Genomic DNA, 14,963 nt, shown 5'->3' with positions numbered 1-14,963 from the left:
AAAAAGAAAAAGAAAAAACTATAATAAAGGATTTGTATCTAGAAAATAATTTTTAAAAACTAAGTAATAAGACAAAACAGTAATGGGCAAAAGGTCTGAATTCACTAAAGAATACATGAAAAGCCAATAAACACATGAACAGAAGATGCTCAGCATCATTAATCAGGGAAATGCAAACAGCACATAATACTTTACGCTCATTAAAATGCTAAAATCACCCTGTGGCAGCACACTCCTGTAATCTCAGAACTCTGGGAAGCTGAGACAGGAGGGTCACTAATTTGTGCTCAGCCCAGATAACTTAAGGACTTAGCAAGACTGCCTCAAAATAAGAAAATAAAAAGTAAAGAGTTAGGGAAGTAACTAGTGCAATGGCCTCGAGTTCAATCCCTAGTAATAGGAAGATAAATAATAAATAAATAAATAAAAGCTAAAATTAGGGGCCACAGGTGTAGCTCAGTGATAAAGCACACGTAGCAGTATGAGGTCCAGGGTTCAACATTTATCATAAGCAAACAAACAAAAGATTAACAACACCATCTGTAATACACAGAAAATGGGTTTTAAAATGGTGTAACTATCTTGGAGAGCTACTTGGCAATTTCTTATAAAGTAAAACATACGTATAGTATATGACCCAGGAATTTCACTCTGAGGTATTAATCCAATAGAAATGAAAACATTTATGTACACAGAATAGTAGTAAAAGAATGCTCATAGGAAGCTTATACTAAATACAAACTGGGAACAGCATAAATGTCCATTAACAGGAAAATGGAGGAACACCCTTCACCTGTAGAAGGAATGAACTATTTATACACCAAACAATAAGAATGTCTCCAAAACATCTTGTTGAATGAAAGTCAAACAGGAAATTCATATTGCATAAGTCTACACATATGGAAGAAAACAAATCTATGGTAATAAGAGTCAGAAGTGGTGGCCTGAAATGGAGGGGATTGACTAGAAAGGGGCATGGACACAGGAGGGTCTGGGAGAGTCCTGTCACACAGCTGACGATCCTCAACTGGTCACACAACCCCCTGTCCACCTCCTTACTCACAACTTTGGCAACTCCTGGGTGAGAGTTACCTACTATATTATTGCAATTTGATCATGCATAGCATGTTTTTGACAAGGAATATCGATGCAGAGTGCACGAATGTGCGTAAAGCATTATCTTTACTGTGGAGACAAAGACCAACCAAATCAGAAAAACAAAGGTTATTTACTCAGAGCTTGCCACAGCAAGGGAGTCAGTCACACATGGTTATGGCAACACCATCTGCACTTAGACAGACTCAGAGGAAAGCAGGAGGTGAAAGTTTTGTGGGGGAAAAGGGAGGCTTCATTCAAGCCTTGGTTCAAGGCTGGGGCCACTGGCACGGGGAAACTGTAGGTGAATGATAAAAGCAGGACGTGCTATGTGACATTAGGAGGACACAGCTGGCTTCCTCCGACTGACTTGGACCTAAGTTGCAAATAGAGACAAGATGAGTAAAGGCAGTGGACATTAATCAAGTCCATTTTGGGCCACTGCTAGTGAAGTTTGCTATTATCTTTCTGTATAGTCACTTGAGACAGGAATCTGGTTTCCAGGGAGTTGACTTACAACAGGCTAGCTTCCAAGGCATTAGAGTTGATAAAGTTGGTTTCTTGGCCAGGTCAGGAGCCAGTGTTCTGTTTTCATATGTGGTCCATTTGTAGATGTGGTTCTCTAATACTCTTCAAATTGGACTATTAATGGAGATAGAAAGCAAACATACACTGACTACAGCTACCTAAGGTCACATAAGCTGAAACTGCCTAGGAAGGACAGCACTTAAGAGTGCTAAGAGCAAGTGGGACACTAGATAGTATTCACAGGAAAAAGTATCTATATTACCAAGAAACCTTAATTTGCTAAATTCAAGGTGCACACCATATCAACCTGTGTGAGCCATTCCTGAGGTTTCATCCTCCCTTGCTGAGAGAGAATGAAAGATGGGATTGAAAGGCTCAAGTTCTTCATGTTTTTATTTCCTTTGCTTCTTTCAATTAAAAAAACAGGTAAAATGCACAAAACAAAAAATTCTTCATTCTAACCCTTTTAAAGGGAATAACTCAGTTCAGGGGTTTAGTGCACTCAACATTATACAACCATCATCACTACCTAATTAATTCCAGATCATTTCCAATATACCAACTAACAACATAGTACTCCCACCCACCTCTCCACTTTGATCCTCTAAACTAATAATCTGGGGCCAGGGATATAGTTCAGTGGCATACTTCCTGCCTGGCAAGCACGAGGACCAGAGTTCAATTTCCAGTACCAAAAAGGAAAAGGAAAGAAAGAAAGAAAGAAAAAAGAAAGGAAGAAAGACAGACCGACCAACTGACCCAAAACTAACAATCTGATTTGTCTCTATGGACCTGCCTCATTTAGGCATTTCATATAAACAAACTCATATAAAATGTGGCTTTTTGTGACTGGCTGTTTTACTTAGTATAAAATTTTTAAAGTTTACCCTAGACATATAAATACTTCATTTCTTTTCGTGGCCAAATAATATTCCATTGTATGGATACAACACATTTCATTCAATACCTTTATCACTTGACAGATACTTTGGTTGTTTCTGTTTTTTAACCAATAAATAATAATAACAGTATTCATGAGTATTCATATACAAACATAAAATTTTCTGTGTTAACATATGTTTTCAATTCTCTTTGGTATACACCTACGAAAACAATTGCTGGGTCACATGTTCAATCTGTGTTTAAAGTTGTTTTTTGTTTCTTTTTTTTTGTACCAGGGATCAAACTCAACAACCTCACGTTTGCCAGGGAGGTGCTTAGGCCACTGGGCTAAATCCCTAGCCCCTGTGTTTAAAGTTTTGAGTCCTGTCACGTTAATCTTCAAAGTGGCCGCACCATTTTACACTTCTGCCAGCAGTGCCGGCTACTGATCGCTCTGTGAAAGGACAGCCAACAGCAGGGAAGAGCTGGCGCCTACCCAGAGCAGCTCTCCGCTCAGCCTTCACTAGAGCTCCGCTCTGGGTCCTGTGAGATGAACTTCCACCCCAGGTTCAGCTGCCCCGGGCTCACACCTAGGGCCGTGGTGGTGAACCTCCTAGAGCTCTTAATGACACAAACAGCCCACTGTGGCACGTGTGCTTAGGTTCACTACCACTGACCTAGAAGCAGGAGAGGGTTGTTGGGCAGGGGGAGGACTAATTAAATAACTAAAGCTTTTGTTGTTTGTTTATTTATTTTGCCTTTTTGAGACAGAATTTCACTATGCACTTCAGGTTGCCCTCCGATTCGTTTGTAGCCCAGACTCCAGAGTGCTGGGATTACAGGCATTGGCCACTATGCCCACCCTCTTGGTGAATTAACAGTCTTCTAAATTAGGAACCTTTGTCTGTTTTGGAATGAGCTGATAAGAAGCCTTGGAGCAAAACTGTCATTAATTGAGGAGACAACTGAGAATCTTAGCCAAACTCTTTAAAAGTTAAATTCCATACAAGTTAGTTCCCTTTCTCCTAATCCCAATGGAAAATTTATTAGGCCATTCAGCTACTGATTTCCATCTTCCTAAATGAAAACAGTCCTTATAGTTAACTGCAGCATCTACAGATGGCAGATCCGGCGCACTATAGAGCTGCCAAGAAAGCTCAACTTTTGATTCTAAATTCCTTTCATATGGAAATACATAACTGAATTTATCAGTCACTTTTCTTAGAAGTAAAATCTAGAGCATTTTAGAAGTGTCCTGAGCACTTAGCTATTAATCAAGCTCCTGTTCAAGTCTTTCTAAAATTTCCGTAGTGTTCTGCTTTAAAGGAATTGTGCAACAATTTCTTTTTTAGACAAAGGATCTTTGGAATCCTAGAAGGAGCCCTCAGTAGTCAAGCACCTCAGTAGAAATTCCATTCTCTACTTCCCAGGGCTAAAAAGAAGTATAGGGAAAGAACAGGACACTTGTTTTCTGAACCTCAAGAATGGGCTGTAGAATATGCTTCACATTTTACATGTTACTATGTTTAATCTTCACAATAGCCCAATGGAAAAGAAAATGAGTTAAGAATTTTTAATTTTTTGGATTCATGCACCTGGGACAAAAAAAAAAAAGAATTTTTAATTTTTCAGGATCACATGAATAAATAAAGAATTTGGGTTTGAGTTACTATGGTATAGTAGTTAATGGTTAAAGCCTTGGAATTATTTTGCCCAGATTCAAATCCTAACTACTGTTTACTGTGCAATCTTGGATAAATTACTTTATTCCTCTAAACCTTTGGTTGCCTCTTCAAAAATGCAAACATAGCATTATTTATCTCATAGGGCAGAGGCTGGACGTATTAAATGAGATAATGATTTGGGGCAAGCTACTTCAACATGCTTTTATTTATTTATTCTTTTTTTTTTCAACATGATTTTTTTTTTTTTTTTGGTAGTCTTTTTGTTTGTTTTTTGAGACAGGGTCTCATTATGCAGTCCAGGCCGGGCTTGAACTATGTAGGGTAGGCTGGCCTCTAACTTGCAGTGATCCTTCTGCCTCAGCCTCCTGAGTCCTGAGATTACAGCTACCATGCCCAGCTCAACATGACTTTTGAGTTACATGTGACTTTGGGTTGCTGCCAGCATCTGCTCTCTTTACACATGAAGAGTAATGATTCTCACCTACTTTCCTGGATCAGACATAAATGGGAAAGTGTCCTCCCAGAGCAAAAAGCAAAAGTGAAAATTCCCAAACTGTAAAAGAATCATTACCACTCAGTCATAACCACATAATTAATGAAGACATGAAAGCTTTTGATGGAACTCTACTGGTGTAATGTCTGAATGTCTTTTATTTTTTTAAATAGTTTATCATATTTCTTAATCTGAGGCCATAGGGAAAAGATTATGCGTCATAGGCTAGGCACGAACAATGCGAAAGATAGCTTGTGAGCCATCAGTGACTCTGATGTCACTCCCTAAGAGCATACATCACTGAAAGGATTCTAAAGACTCAGGTGAAGACAAGCTAATCCTTGGCTGTGGGCATATTTAACAAGTTTGATGCTATGAATCATTGTATTCTAATGCAAAGAGGTAATTGTTCATTTGGCCTGGGCTGCCAGGTGAGCAATTAATACTCAAATTTTACAATTAGCAATATTAACCTAAAAGTATTAATATATTCTGTCCTTCCAAGAAAAATGACTATTTTTCTAAGAAATTAATATTTAAACCGCCAAGGAGAACTCTTTGACATCAGGAAAAACTTGGTACAAGTTCCATTAATGCAAGTTCCTGGTCTCTCACTGAGGACAAAAGTCACCTACTGGGCAGGGTAGCAATAAGATTTTAATTATATACATGCATGTACATTGTGGTAAAATTCAGTATATGATAGGTATAATTACTATGCCCACTGTAGAAAACTGGAAAAGCACAGGAAAAAAATAAAAGTCACCAGTAATTTCTTCTCTCAAAGGCAACTACTACTTTTACCAGTCATCTTTTTAAATGTAATTTGTCTTTACATGGACTATGTGCATTCTGTTTACTTGTTTTGTCCTTTTGGACCTATTAACCTAACATATTTCCCCATACCAGTAACAGCTAGTTATAAGATGTTTTTCATGGTTTTTAATGAAATAGCTCTTCCTAGCTATGAAGCCCTCGGGAATGATATTCTCTTGCCACATCTTCCTGCACTTTGGGGTCTGACCCCCTGGCACTGAGAACCATCAATTCAGTCATCATCATCACTTGGACGATTGTAGAGAATGTAAGTGCTTACAGGGTATGGAGTACGCAGGCTCCCCGCAAACCAAAGGCAGAGCTTTGTAGACCACAATGCAGGGTGGTGTAGAAAGCTTTATATTCCACAGCCATCTGCTCAACTGAGTCTCAAATTTTTCTCCCACACAGTACAACAGAAGCTGCTCAAAAATGAAAACAAAACCCCTAAACTTAATCATCTGCCTTAAACTAGAGTTGAAAATCCTCTTAACATCTTTCCTTTTCTTTTTTTGGTACGAGGGATTGAACTCATGACCTCAAGTTTGCCAAGCAGGCACTTACGCCGCTGAGTTAAACCCCCGGCCCTTGACATCTTTTCTTATACCTTCTCTTCAGGGAAGGAATGAAGCTGTATTATTGGCTTAATCATTTTTAAAAACTGCCATGACACCAATATTCAATTTAGTTCTACACATCTGCACTTCCCCAACTATACTGTCATGCTGACTTATCCCTCACTGGCCAGTGTTATTAGCTCTTGTTTTTTTTTTTTTTTTAAAGCGAATACAATTATGTAATTGTGGAGCCTTCAGTTTGCCCTCAGACACAGAATTAGTACGAGTCAAAGTTAAACATAAAGTTAATTATCTACAGCATTTCTACCTCTCTGGGTTTGGGGAAACTTTAGGTACATTTATCATTGTTCCTATAGTTGATGATATTAAATAAATGTCTCCAATAAAGCAATGGTCAAGTGACTTGCAGAGAAGACATTAAAATTAACTGGAATCAGAAAATTGGGGTTTCTGAACAGTCTAAGATTCTGCCTATATAGCTGCAGAACTATAAGACTTAAAGGAATACAAGTTCTCTGAGTCTATGTCCCATCTCAAAAATGGGAATAGTAACCTTCTCTGTGTTATCCTTAAAAAAATTTATTTAGAACAAATTAAATAATACATATGAAAATACTTTATTGGCAGGGGTGCAGCTCAGTGGTAGAGTACTTACCTAGTATGAGTGAGGCCCTAAGTTCAATCAGCAACTCCCTGCACCCACACAGAGTAACTGGTAGCTTGTAAACAACTACAAATGTAAGGGGAAAAATATTTTCCTTTTAAATAAAAGGGTAGGGGCAGATGAAACAATATCAAGCATAACCATACTGGTTTTTAAATTCCTGCCTGAGGTGCTGGGATTGAAACTGGGGCCTTGTGCATAATCAGGAGCACTCCATCACTGCATTTCCAATTTTTATCTATAAATTTCCTTTTAACTGGCCTAAAATCCTAAAACATTATTCCGAGAGATTTTATCCATGATTACCCAGTTCCCTCCACACATGCATCATGCTAATTGAAGGTCTGTCTATCTTCATGCTGTGTTAGAGGATACTTCAGTGTTAGAGCAAAATAAATTGACGTGCTATCTCAAGACACCCACAACCAGCTAATGAGGCACCAGGGAAAGTTAAGGAATTAGCAATGGGAAAGATTAGGATCATTAAGATTATAAAAATTTAAAACAAAACCAAAAAAAGGTACAAACAGCTTAGAATTTAAAGAAATGTTAAAGAGAGAACATTTCCCAAAGAGGGGACCATTATCTGAACCACTAGAAGTGATTCTGGGGAGCTATTATATGCAACTCCTTCAGAGCCTGACACTTGATTACATTTAATATTCACCTTTTGCTTCCCTTCTCCTTCCTCTCTCATACACCATGTGTTCTTGCTGATCCTCCCATTTTGTTTCCTCCTTTGACTTATTTCCATTTTAAGAGACTGGGCTGAGTTTCCTACTGGATTCTTTAAGCTCTCCTTGCCTGGCTCTTCTAGAACCCATCTCCTGCCCCGCCATTACAGGTGAACGCCCTCTTTGGAAAAATCACATCTCACCCTTGTGAAGGACACAGAAAATCATTTCAATGATAGTGTGTCCCCTTTCCCCAATAGGAAGAAGTTTAAGTTCCAAGCTGTTTCCCTAAGAGGAGAGAGAAAATGGGGGGGAGAGAAGCAGTAGTGGTTCCAAACCGGCTCGGAGTTGGTCATTGGTGGTGGCATTCTCATTCCATCTGGCAGTCAATCAAAGCAGGTTGGGGAGGGTAACAGATGGGCACACAGACTTGCAAAGAGAGGCAGGAAGAGGTAAAATAAAAGAAACTGTTGAGAAAGGGGGCGTCAAACAGGAAACGAGGATGGAGGAAATGGAGAAAGGAACAAAAGACAGACAAGGAGAAGAAAGAGAAACGGAGGGCGGGAGAGATGCACAGAAACAAACTGGGAGGGAGAGAAGGGAAAGGCAGGGGATGAACTAGAGTGGGAGGAGAGACCCAGTGAGGTGGGCAGGGTGGAGTGGAGGCAGGGCGCGGGAGTCTGCCATGCCTAGCCTGGCTGTGTGTACTTCCTTACACTGTCGTCAGTAGCTGCCTTATCTATTTTCACCTCTGGCAGGAGCCGCCCGCCGATGTGAGAGCCGGGCCCGCCGATGAGCGACACCACGCCGTTGCAGTCCACCGTGCTGTTGCGCTTCACGCTGCGGCGCAGGCTGGGGAAGATGCGCGAGGAGCGGCTGCCCTGGCTGTAGCCGCTGTAGCCGCTATAGCTGCTGCGGCGCTCCCGAGCCCGGATGGGGATGAACAGCGAGTCCCGGCGGCCTTCGCTCTCCTCCACCGTGCTGTGCTCGTCGTCGGCGAACTCATTCTCCGAGCCGGGGTCTCGGAACCGCCCAGGGCCCCGGAAGCTGAAGATGCTGCTCTTGCTGTTGTGGCGGGACAGGAAGGGGGAGCCTGGGATGCTGAGCAGTGACTGCAGGGGTGGGGATGGAGAGAGGGAGGGAGAGAAAGAGAGACAGAGTGAGAAGACGGGGGCGAGACCTCCCGATCCTTCGGTGGAGCACAGAGGCTAGGTCTCCCGGCCGGCCACACGTACTCCGTACTCCTATCGGAACACCAGTGTTTCCTCAGAGATCTGCTCTTTGTCTCCCATTGTCACTTCCCTTGATGATCGCGGCCCTGGGATACACCTGTGCTTGACCAGTGAGTGATCCAACAGTCCTACTCCCTGTTCACCGGATGCTACCTCCAAGACATCCTAGTTTATGTCCAGGGTCCAATGGGAAGCATTTCTCAGGGTCACCTTGGCTCACACACAGCGTGTCTTTAGCTTACTTAGGGAACTCCTTGGAGCACTTTGGTCTGCGAGCTTTTTAGTTAGGTTGAAAACTATATACGCCTTCTCCCACCTCATTTTAAAGTCAACATAACCTTTTTAAAATACAAAGTTTAAATATGTAATTCCCAGCTGACCAGCTATAAATTATGTGATTCCTAAGTAAACTCTTCTTTACAACCTGGAAAGCTTTCATTTCTTTTTTCCTTCAGCTCATATTTTCCACATTCCCTAGAAAATTTTATACAGACATATTTTAAATGTTTTAATGTATTTTATTGATCACCCTTGAAGACTGTAATAAAAATGAGAAACAGTCTTAAAATTAAAAATTTTTCCTGTTGACCAACAAGTCCCTAAGGAATTTTTTAAAATTCTCATGGATTTTTATTATAATTGTCATGAATAACTGATCAAGCTACACAAATATATTACACATTTTATAAGTAACTTAAAATTTTGTTAAAATGTATCTCAAGTGAAATGCATGAGAATTTTTTTCAGTATTTGCTGATGTAATATGACAATGAGATGGCTCACATCAGTAACCCTCTCCTGATAATAGATTCTAAGTGCTAAGAAACCTTATTTATATAAATATATTATCTTGGAAAGGAAGAAATTTGTTATAGTAATGTCACTCAATTCTTTGAATTCCTTCCAAATTATGTGCCAAAAATCACAAAGCAAACTATTAGCAAAATGTATTATAATGATCTATCAGCTGACAAGTTAGGTCCTATTTTAATTTGTTGAAAATAAAGAATTGAAAACCCAACTTGCTAAAGAATTTGTTACATAGTTTTTAGAGATACTCCTTTTTGATTTCTGAAAAAGTAAAAAAAGGGTTTATTATTTATAGTAATTATAGGAGTTACTGTTACATGAGTTCCTCTTTTACTTTAAAAGCACCTTTAACCCAATAAGAAAAGTTGGAATACTTAAAACATTGTTAAGTTCTTTTTACCGCTGTAATATTTTGTGATATAATTACTTAAGCTTATCAAATGCTTTAAATATTTTTTTTTTCTTTCCTTTTCTTTTCTTTTTTTTTTTTGGTACTGGGAATCAAATTCAGTATCTTGTACTTGCCAGGCAAGCCCTGTGGTGCTGAGCTACATCCCCGGCTCCTTTAAATATATTTTTTATCAAAACCTTAAAGTTACAGATTTAGTTGATTTGTGAGTGTTTATCACATGATCTAGTGGGCAAATCCATGTTCAATGTCAAAGCAACTGGCTAGATTAGACTTATTTTTAGTCTTTATTTTTCACTTTTTATAAACATACAGTATCCCAGTGACAATCATTTGAATTTACAAAATTCGAACGTTCTTGATTACAACTCTGTTTCACTCTCAGAAGAAATACGTAAGATACAGATAAATTCAGGAAACCTTACAATGGATTTAAGGTTCCTAGAATAAAAAAAATTATGGCTATTAATATTTTCTTTTTTAGTTTTTTGAAATGGGATCTCACAATATAATTCAGGCTAACCTCGAAACCACTATGATGATCCTCCTAGCTCAGCCTCCCATGTGCTGAAATTACAGGTATGCACCAGCATGCCCAGATATTGTAGCCACTAATGTTTTCAATTATCCTTCTGTTTGGCATCCTAAAGATTTTTGCATGTTAGAGCAATGCTCGACATTAAGCTCATAGTGAGAACTGTGTAACATTGCAGATGAGTGGGAGGACAATGCCTCTGAAGAGCGGAAAACACAGCCAGTGTGACAGGACCATAGGGCTGATCTTAGGTACAGTTACATGTAAGCCAAAGGCCTAGAAATCAGATCCCTTAAAACGGTACCTGGAAAGCCTTTGCGAGCCCCAAATGGGATGCAAGCCCAGTTTGAGAACCACTGCTCTTTTTTTTTTTTTTGTCTTTTTCCTTTTTTTTCTGGTACCGGGGTTCAAACTCACGACCGCCTGCTTGCAAGGCAGGTGTTTATGCCGCTGAGCTAAATCCCCAGCCCCAGAGAACCACTGCTCTTAAAAAACAAAGTTGACAAACATGTGACATTAGGCAATTTTCCTTATCACCTTGAGACACTTAGTTTGTCTAATTAAGACTTAGAAGAAACTTTCAGAATTTTAAACTACATGTGCTTTTTTTCTTTGATGTGTAAGTCTTAACCTTCTAAAATGGTTGCATTGTGAAAGGTCTTCCTGGACTGGATCTGTGCCAATATAGTGCTAATAAAATCTTTTTAAAGGTAATACTTTTGATGATAACCTTGGAAAGACTGTGGAGGTCCTCTTTAGTATCTCTGTTTCTGTCTTGTCTAGAATTCAATTTCTAGTTCTGCACTCAAAAGGCTCTTCCAGTCATATATATAAAGCCCCTACTCCTAGATCCATCCATTTTGTGGAAAATTTTAATTTCAGCATGTTTTATTTTCTCACTTGTCTTTATTTGTTATGAAGCCTTTTCTTGAGTTGGCTCTAAGCAACTCACAAGTTTCTGAGACACTAATGAGTTTGACTATTAGGAGCCATATCAATAAAATCATTAATCATAGATCATTTTCATAAACATCACTGTTAAATACATGTCATGCACTATTTATATGCCTCTAGAAAGAGGCTGCAGGTAAGCCACTTCTCTGATCACCTGACTTATTTTATTCTTCTGCTGCATCCTTGCACCAGAGAGCAAGAGGTGCATTGGTTGACTGGGTTTTGTTTATGAGTGAAAGCTGTCACTGTGTGTCTTTTCTCCATGTTGGTGGACTGGTAAAAGGATCAGACTCCTCTACTATACTTTCTCTTCTCACATCCCACTGTTGAGGCATCCTTACTGAGCTATCTCATTCTCCTGAACCTGCTCTACTCAGGAGTGTGATTCACAGATCAGTGCAAGTATAAGATCTGTCACTGGTTTACAATGAGCCTTGCAAAGAAAATGAGAGAAGTATTTATAAATTTGTATAGCAATTAACATTGTCATAATATCTAAGGATGTGGTAATTTTTCTAGAAATTCACTGTTACTATATTTCACAGTATCAGTTCATAAAAAAAATCTGAAAAAAACTAGTACTTCACTACAGATGTTTGCAAAAAACTACTTTAAAAATGTGCCTGGGCAGGGTGTGGTGATGTACTTCTGTAATCCCAGCACTTGGGTGGTAGAGGCAGAGAATGGTTTACAAGTTCGAAACCAACCTGGGCTACAAAGTGAGCCCAAGGCCAGCCTGAACTACATAGGGAGACCCTGTCTCAAAAAGATGGGGGGAAAAAAAAAAAAGAATGTGGTTGGAAGATGGTAAGTTTCTTAAGATGTAGAGCTTTAGAGGGAATGTTTTTTTTTTTTTTTTTTTTTGAGGGAATGGGTTTTGAAAGTTTGTTAACTTGGTTCCCAAGAAAGGGGGGCATGCCACACCCAAGAATACCACACAGGGAAGTGTAAAGCACAATCCAAGTAGAAGGAGGAAGAGAAAAGCATGGTCCAAAGCCTTCACTGTTGTTTCTCCAGAAAGGAATAGGTGTAGCATGGTAGGTTAATTTGAGCAAGTTTAGCACTGCACAGTCTGAATAATTTTAGAGGGCTCTGGGCTACAGAGGCAGCATCTAGCTGTCTACTATCTGGCCCTGTAGAGGTTTGGGGCAGGAGAAATACTAGTTTGGTACATGAATTAGATAAAGTTCTTCAATTAAAAAAAAAAAAACTGAAGATCTCTGATGTAAAATAGAGCAAAGGATTTTAATATAATTGAGTATGAAGCTACTGATACAGTTCTAGATTCCACATTACAACTATTTTTAAAAATGGTCACTGGTGAGTTTAGGAATAGTAACAGAAAGGAACATTCAAAATTACCTTATTCCTCTCTTTTCTAACTATATATTTGTATGAAATTGTATTTTTTCAAATACTTCAACAAAAAAAAGATATTGCAACAGATTAAATGCACAGAGAAGCAAGTATGATATTGTTTTCATTAAACTAGAGATTGAAGAGAATTACAAAACATTAATAATACTATTTTTCTCACTGTTTTGAAAAACTTCATTTTATTAAAATATATGTAATTTGTGTTAATAATATAACAAATTAAATAGTAAATATTTTTTTAAAATTTTAGCTATAATTTCTAAGATAAAGGTACATGTTTAAAAGTTTTTTGGGGTTCGCAATGGTTTTTAAAGACTTAAAATTATCATAAAAGTACATAAAAAGATATAGAGTCCTGTGACCAAAAACTATGAAGATTACTGCAAAAGAAAATTAAAATACTTTGCTAACATGGACTCTAACCAATACTTATAAACTGCCCTAAGCCCTAAAAATATAGGGAAATGAGTGGCAGATGGGTAGGAAGATGTCACCAGATAATTTCAGAATGTAGGAACATAAAGGAAACTGACCCCTGCCTGAGCTATGCTGTGGGAAATGTGAAGCCACACACAAATGCAGCTTAGCTATCAGGAGTAGCCAGGAGTAAAGTTTTAGAGAACAAGGACATAGCTCTAATGTTTACTAGTTATTTAACCTTGGATTCTTTAGTAAATATGTCTAGGCCTAATTTTCTCGATCATTCTTCCAAACAAAATCCAAGCAAATGCAGGAGAATACTGGGGCAAAGAATATTACTGGAGGGAAATATCCTAAGCAAGTCTTGGCACTTAGCCATGGCTAGAGTCTCCTTTCGAATGGAGAAATTAGAGGAAGTGGACATTTTCATGGAAAGCAGGACAGCTCAAAAGCCTAGTTTAATTTTTTGAGCTAGGGAACAATCAGTGTAACTCTGTGCGAAAGCCTACAGATTAATCAGAGACTATTCAATAGCCAAGCGCTACCAACACCAAGGTTTTCATTACCAAGCTACATGATGCCTCTCAAAACAAGGTCAGGATTACAACAAAGTTGTAATCACAGTTTTTCCTAAAAAAGAACTAGAATAAAGGTGAGGCACAGGTGACACCAGCATAAAGAAGTCCAAGAAAGGGTTAAATCAGAAATTCCTGCACTCATTTGTCCAGGAATATCTGAATGGCAGCCATGTGCAGAGAAGCAAACCTGACTCTAGGACTTCAAGAGAAGACAGGATGTGAACATAAATAAAATACATACACAGAGTACACTCACATAAAAAGGAAGAAATGAAGATATACATATAAAACCCGATGGAAAAAGAAAATTTTACACTTGAGGAGTAAAAAGTTTACAGAAGGTTTCTTGAAAGAAAGATGTAAAGAATAACCATGACATGGATATTCAGAGATGTAGTGTCTCTTACAGCCTTCTGGAGCAAACCTCGGAAGGTAGGAAACAAACATCACATGCAAGAAACACCCAGCTGCTCACTCTAGGTTAAATACTGGGGCACGGTGACTGCAGACTGAAAAGGCAGAGTAAGTATATCCATAGAAGGGAAAGGAATCTATCGATAGCTCCATGTTCAAGAGGTGGACCTGCATTAGCAAATTAATCTGCTTAGGGGAATTCTCTATCCCATTTTTCTTACTACATGGAACTGTCAATATTCCCTTTAACCCCCTCAACTCAGCCTCCCATCTCTTTCAATAAGATTTTAATTTTTTACCTTATGGAAACATCAGAATATCAGGGGTCATCTTTTTGACAACAAATATAACCACCTCACCCTTGACTATTCCTGAGATTTCAGGGAATGAAATAAGTCCTTTTAAAGACTGTATCTTTCCTCATCTTCTAAGACCGTGATCCACTTCTTGTCTCTGTTTATTAACTGCACCATTACCTCTTCTGGATTCCCCACCCCCTACAAATTATAAAAATGCTTATTTTTAATTCATATTCTTTAAAGAAGCTTAAATGAGACACCTACACTTGTTTCCATTTCAAACTGAATATGGCAACCATTCTTACTATAGACTGAAACATGTCTTTCAAGTCCTCAATGATTTTGACATTTCCAAACCCAAAGGACACTTCCAACTCTAATTTCATTGGGCTTCTCTGTTAAATCCCAATACACTCATCACTGCCTCGCTTTATCCAACCCTTCCACTTTAGTTTCCCTAACTCTTGGTTCTCTCAGCACCTCTAGTAGTTTATCTCCCACCCTTCTTCCCTCCCTTCTC

At 38.7% G+C, this 14,963-nt stretch overlaps 1 protein-coding gene across 5 annotated transcripts in view; it reads right to left on the bottom strand.

The window, feature by feature from the left end:
* Scn8a (sodium voltage-gated channel alpha subunit 8) overlaps positions 1-14,963 on the bottom strand; it is a 170,672-nt gene that overhangs the window by 61,295 nt on the left and 94,414 nt on the right. For all 5 annotated transcript variants that reach the window (XM_063254785.1, XM_063254784.1, XM_063254787.1 and 2 more), the window contains exon 12: positions 8,165-8,527. In XM_063254785.1, the coding sequence (XP_063110855.1) occupies positions 8,165-8,527 (363 nt within the window). The remainder of the gene's footprint in view (positions 1-8,164; positions 8,528-14,963) is intronic.

Source organism: Cavia porcellus, unplaced genomic scaffold (assembly GCF_034190915.1).
Source record: "Cavia porcellus strain 051 isolate PalLab524CR breed Dunkin Hartley unplaced genomic scaffold, mCavPor4.1 scaffold_8, whole genome shotgun sequence".
Taxonomy (NCBI): Eukaryota; Metazoa; Chordata; class Mammalia; order Rodentia; family Caviidae; genus Cavia; species Cavia porcellus.
Note: the sequence above shows the minus strand (reverse complement) of the source record. Positions and strands in the feature narration are given on the sequence as shown.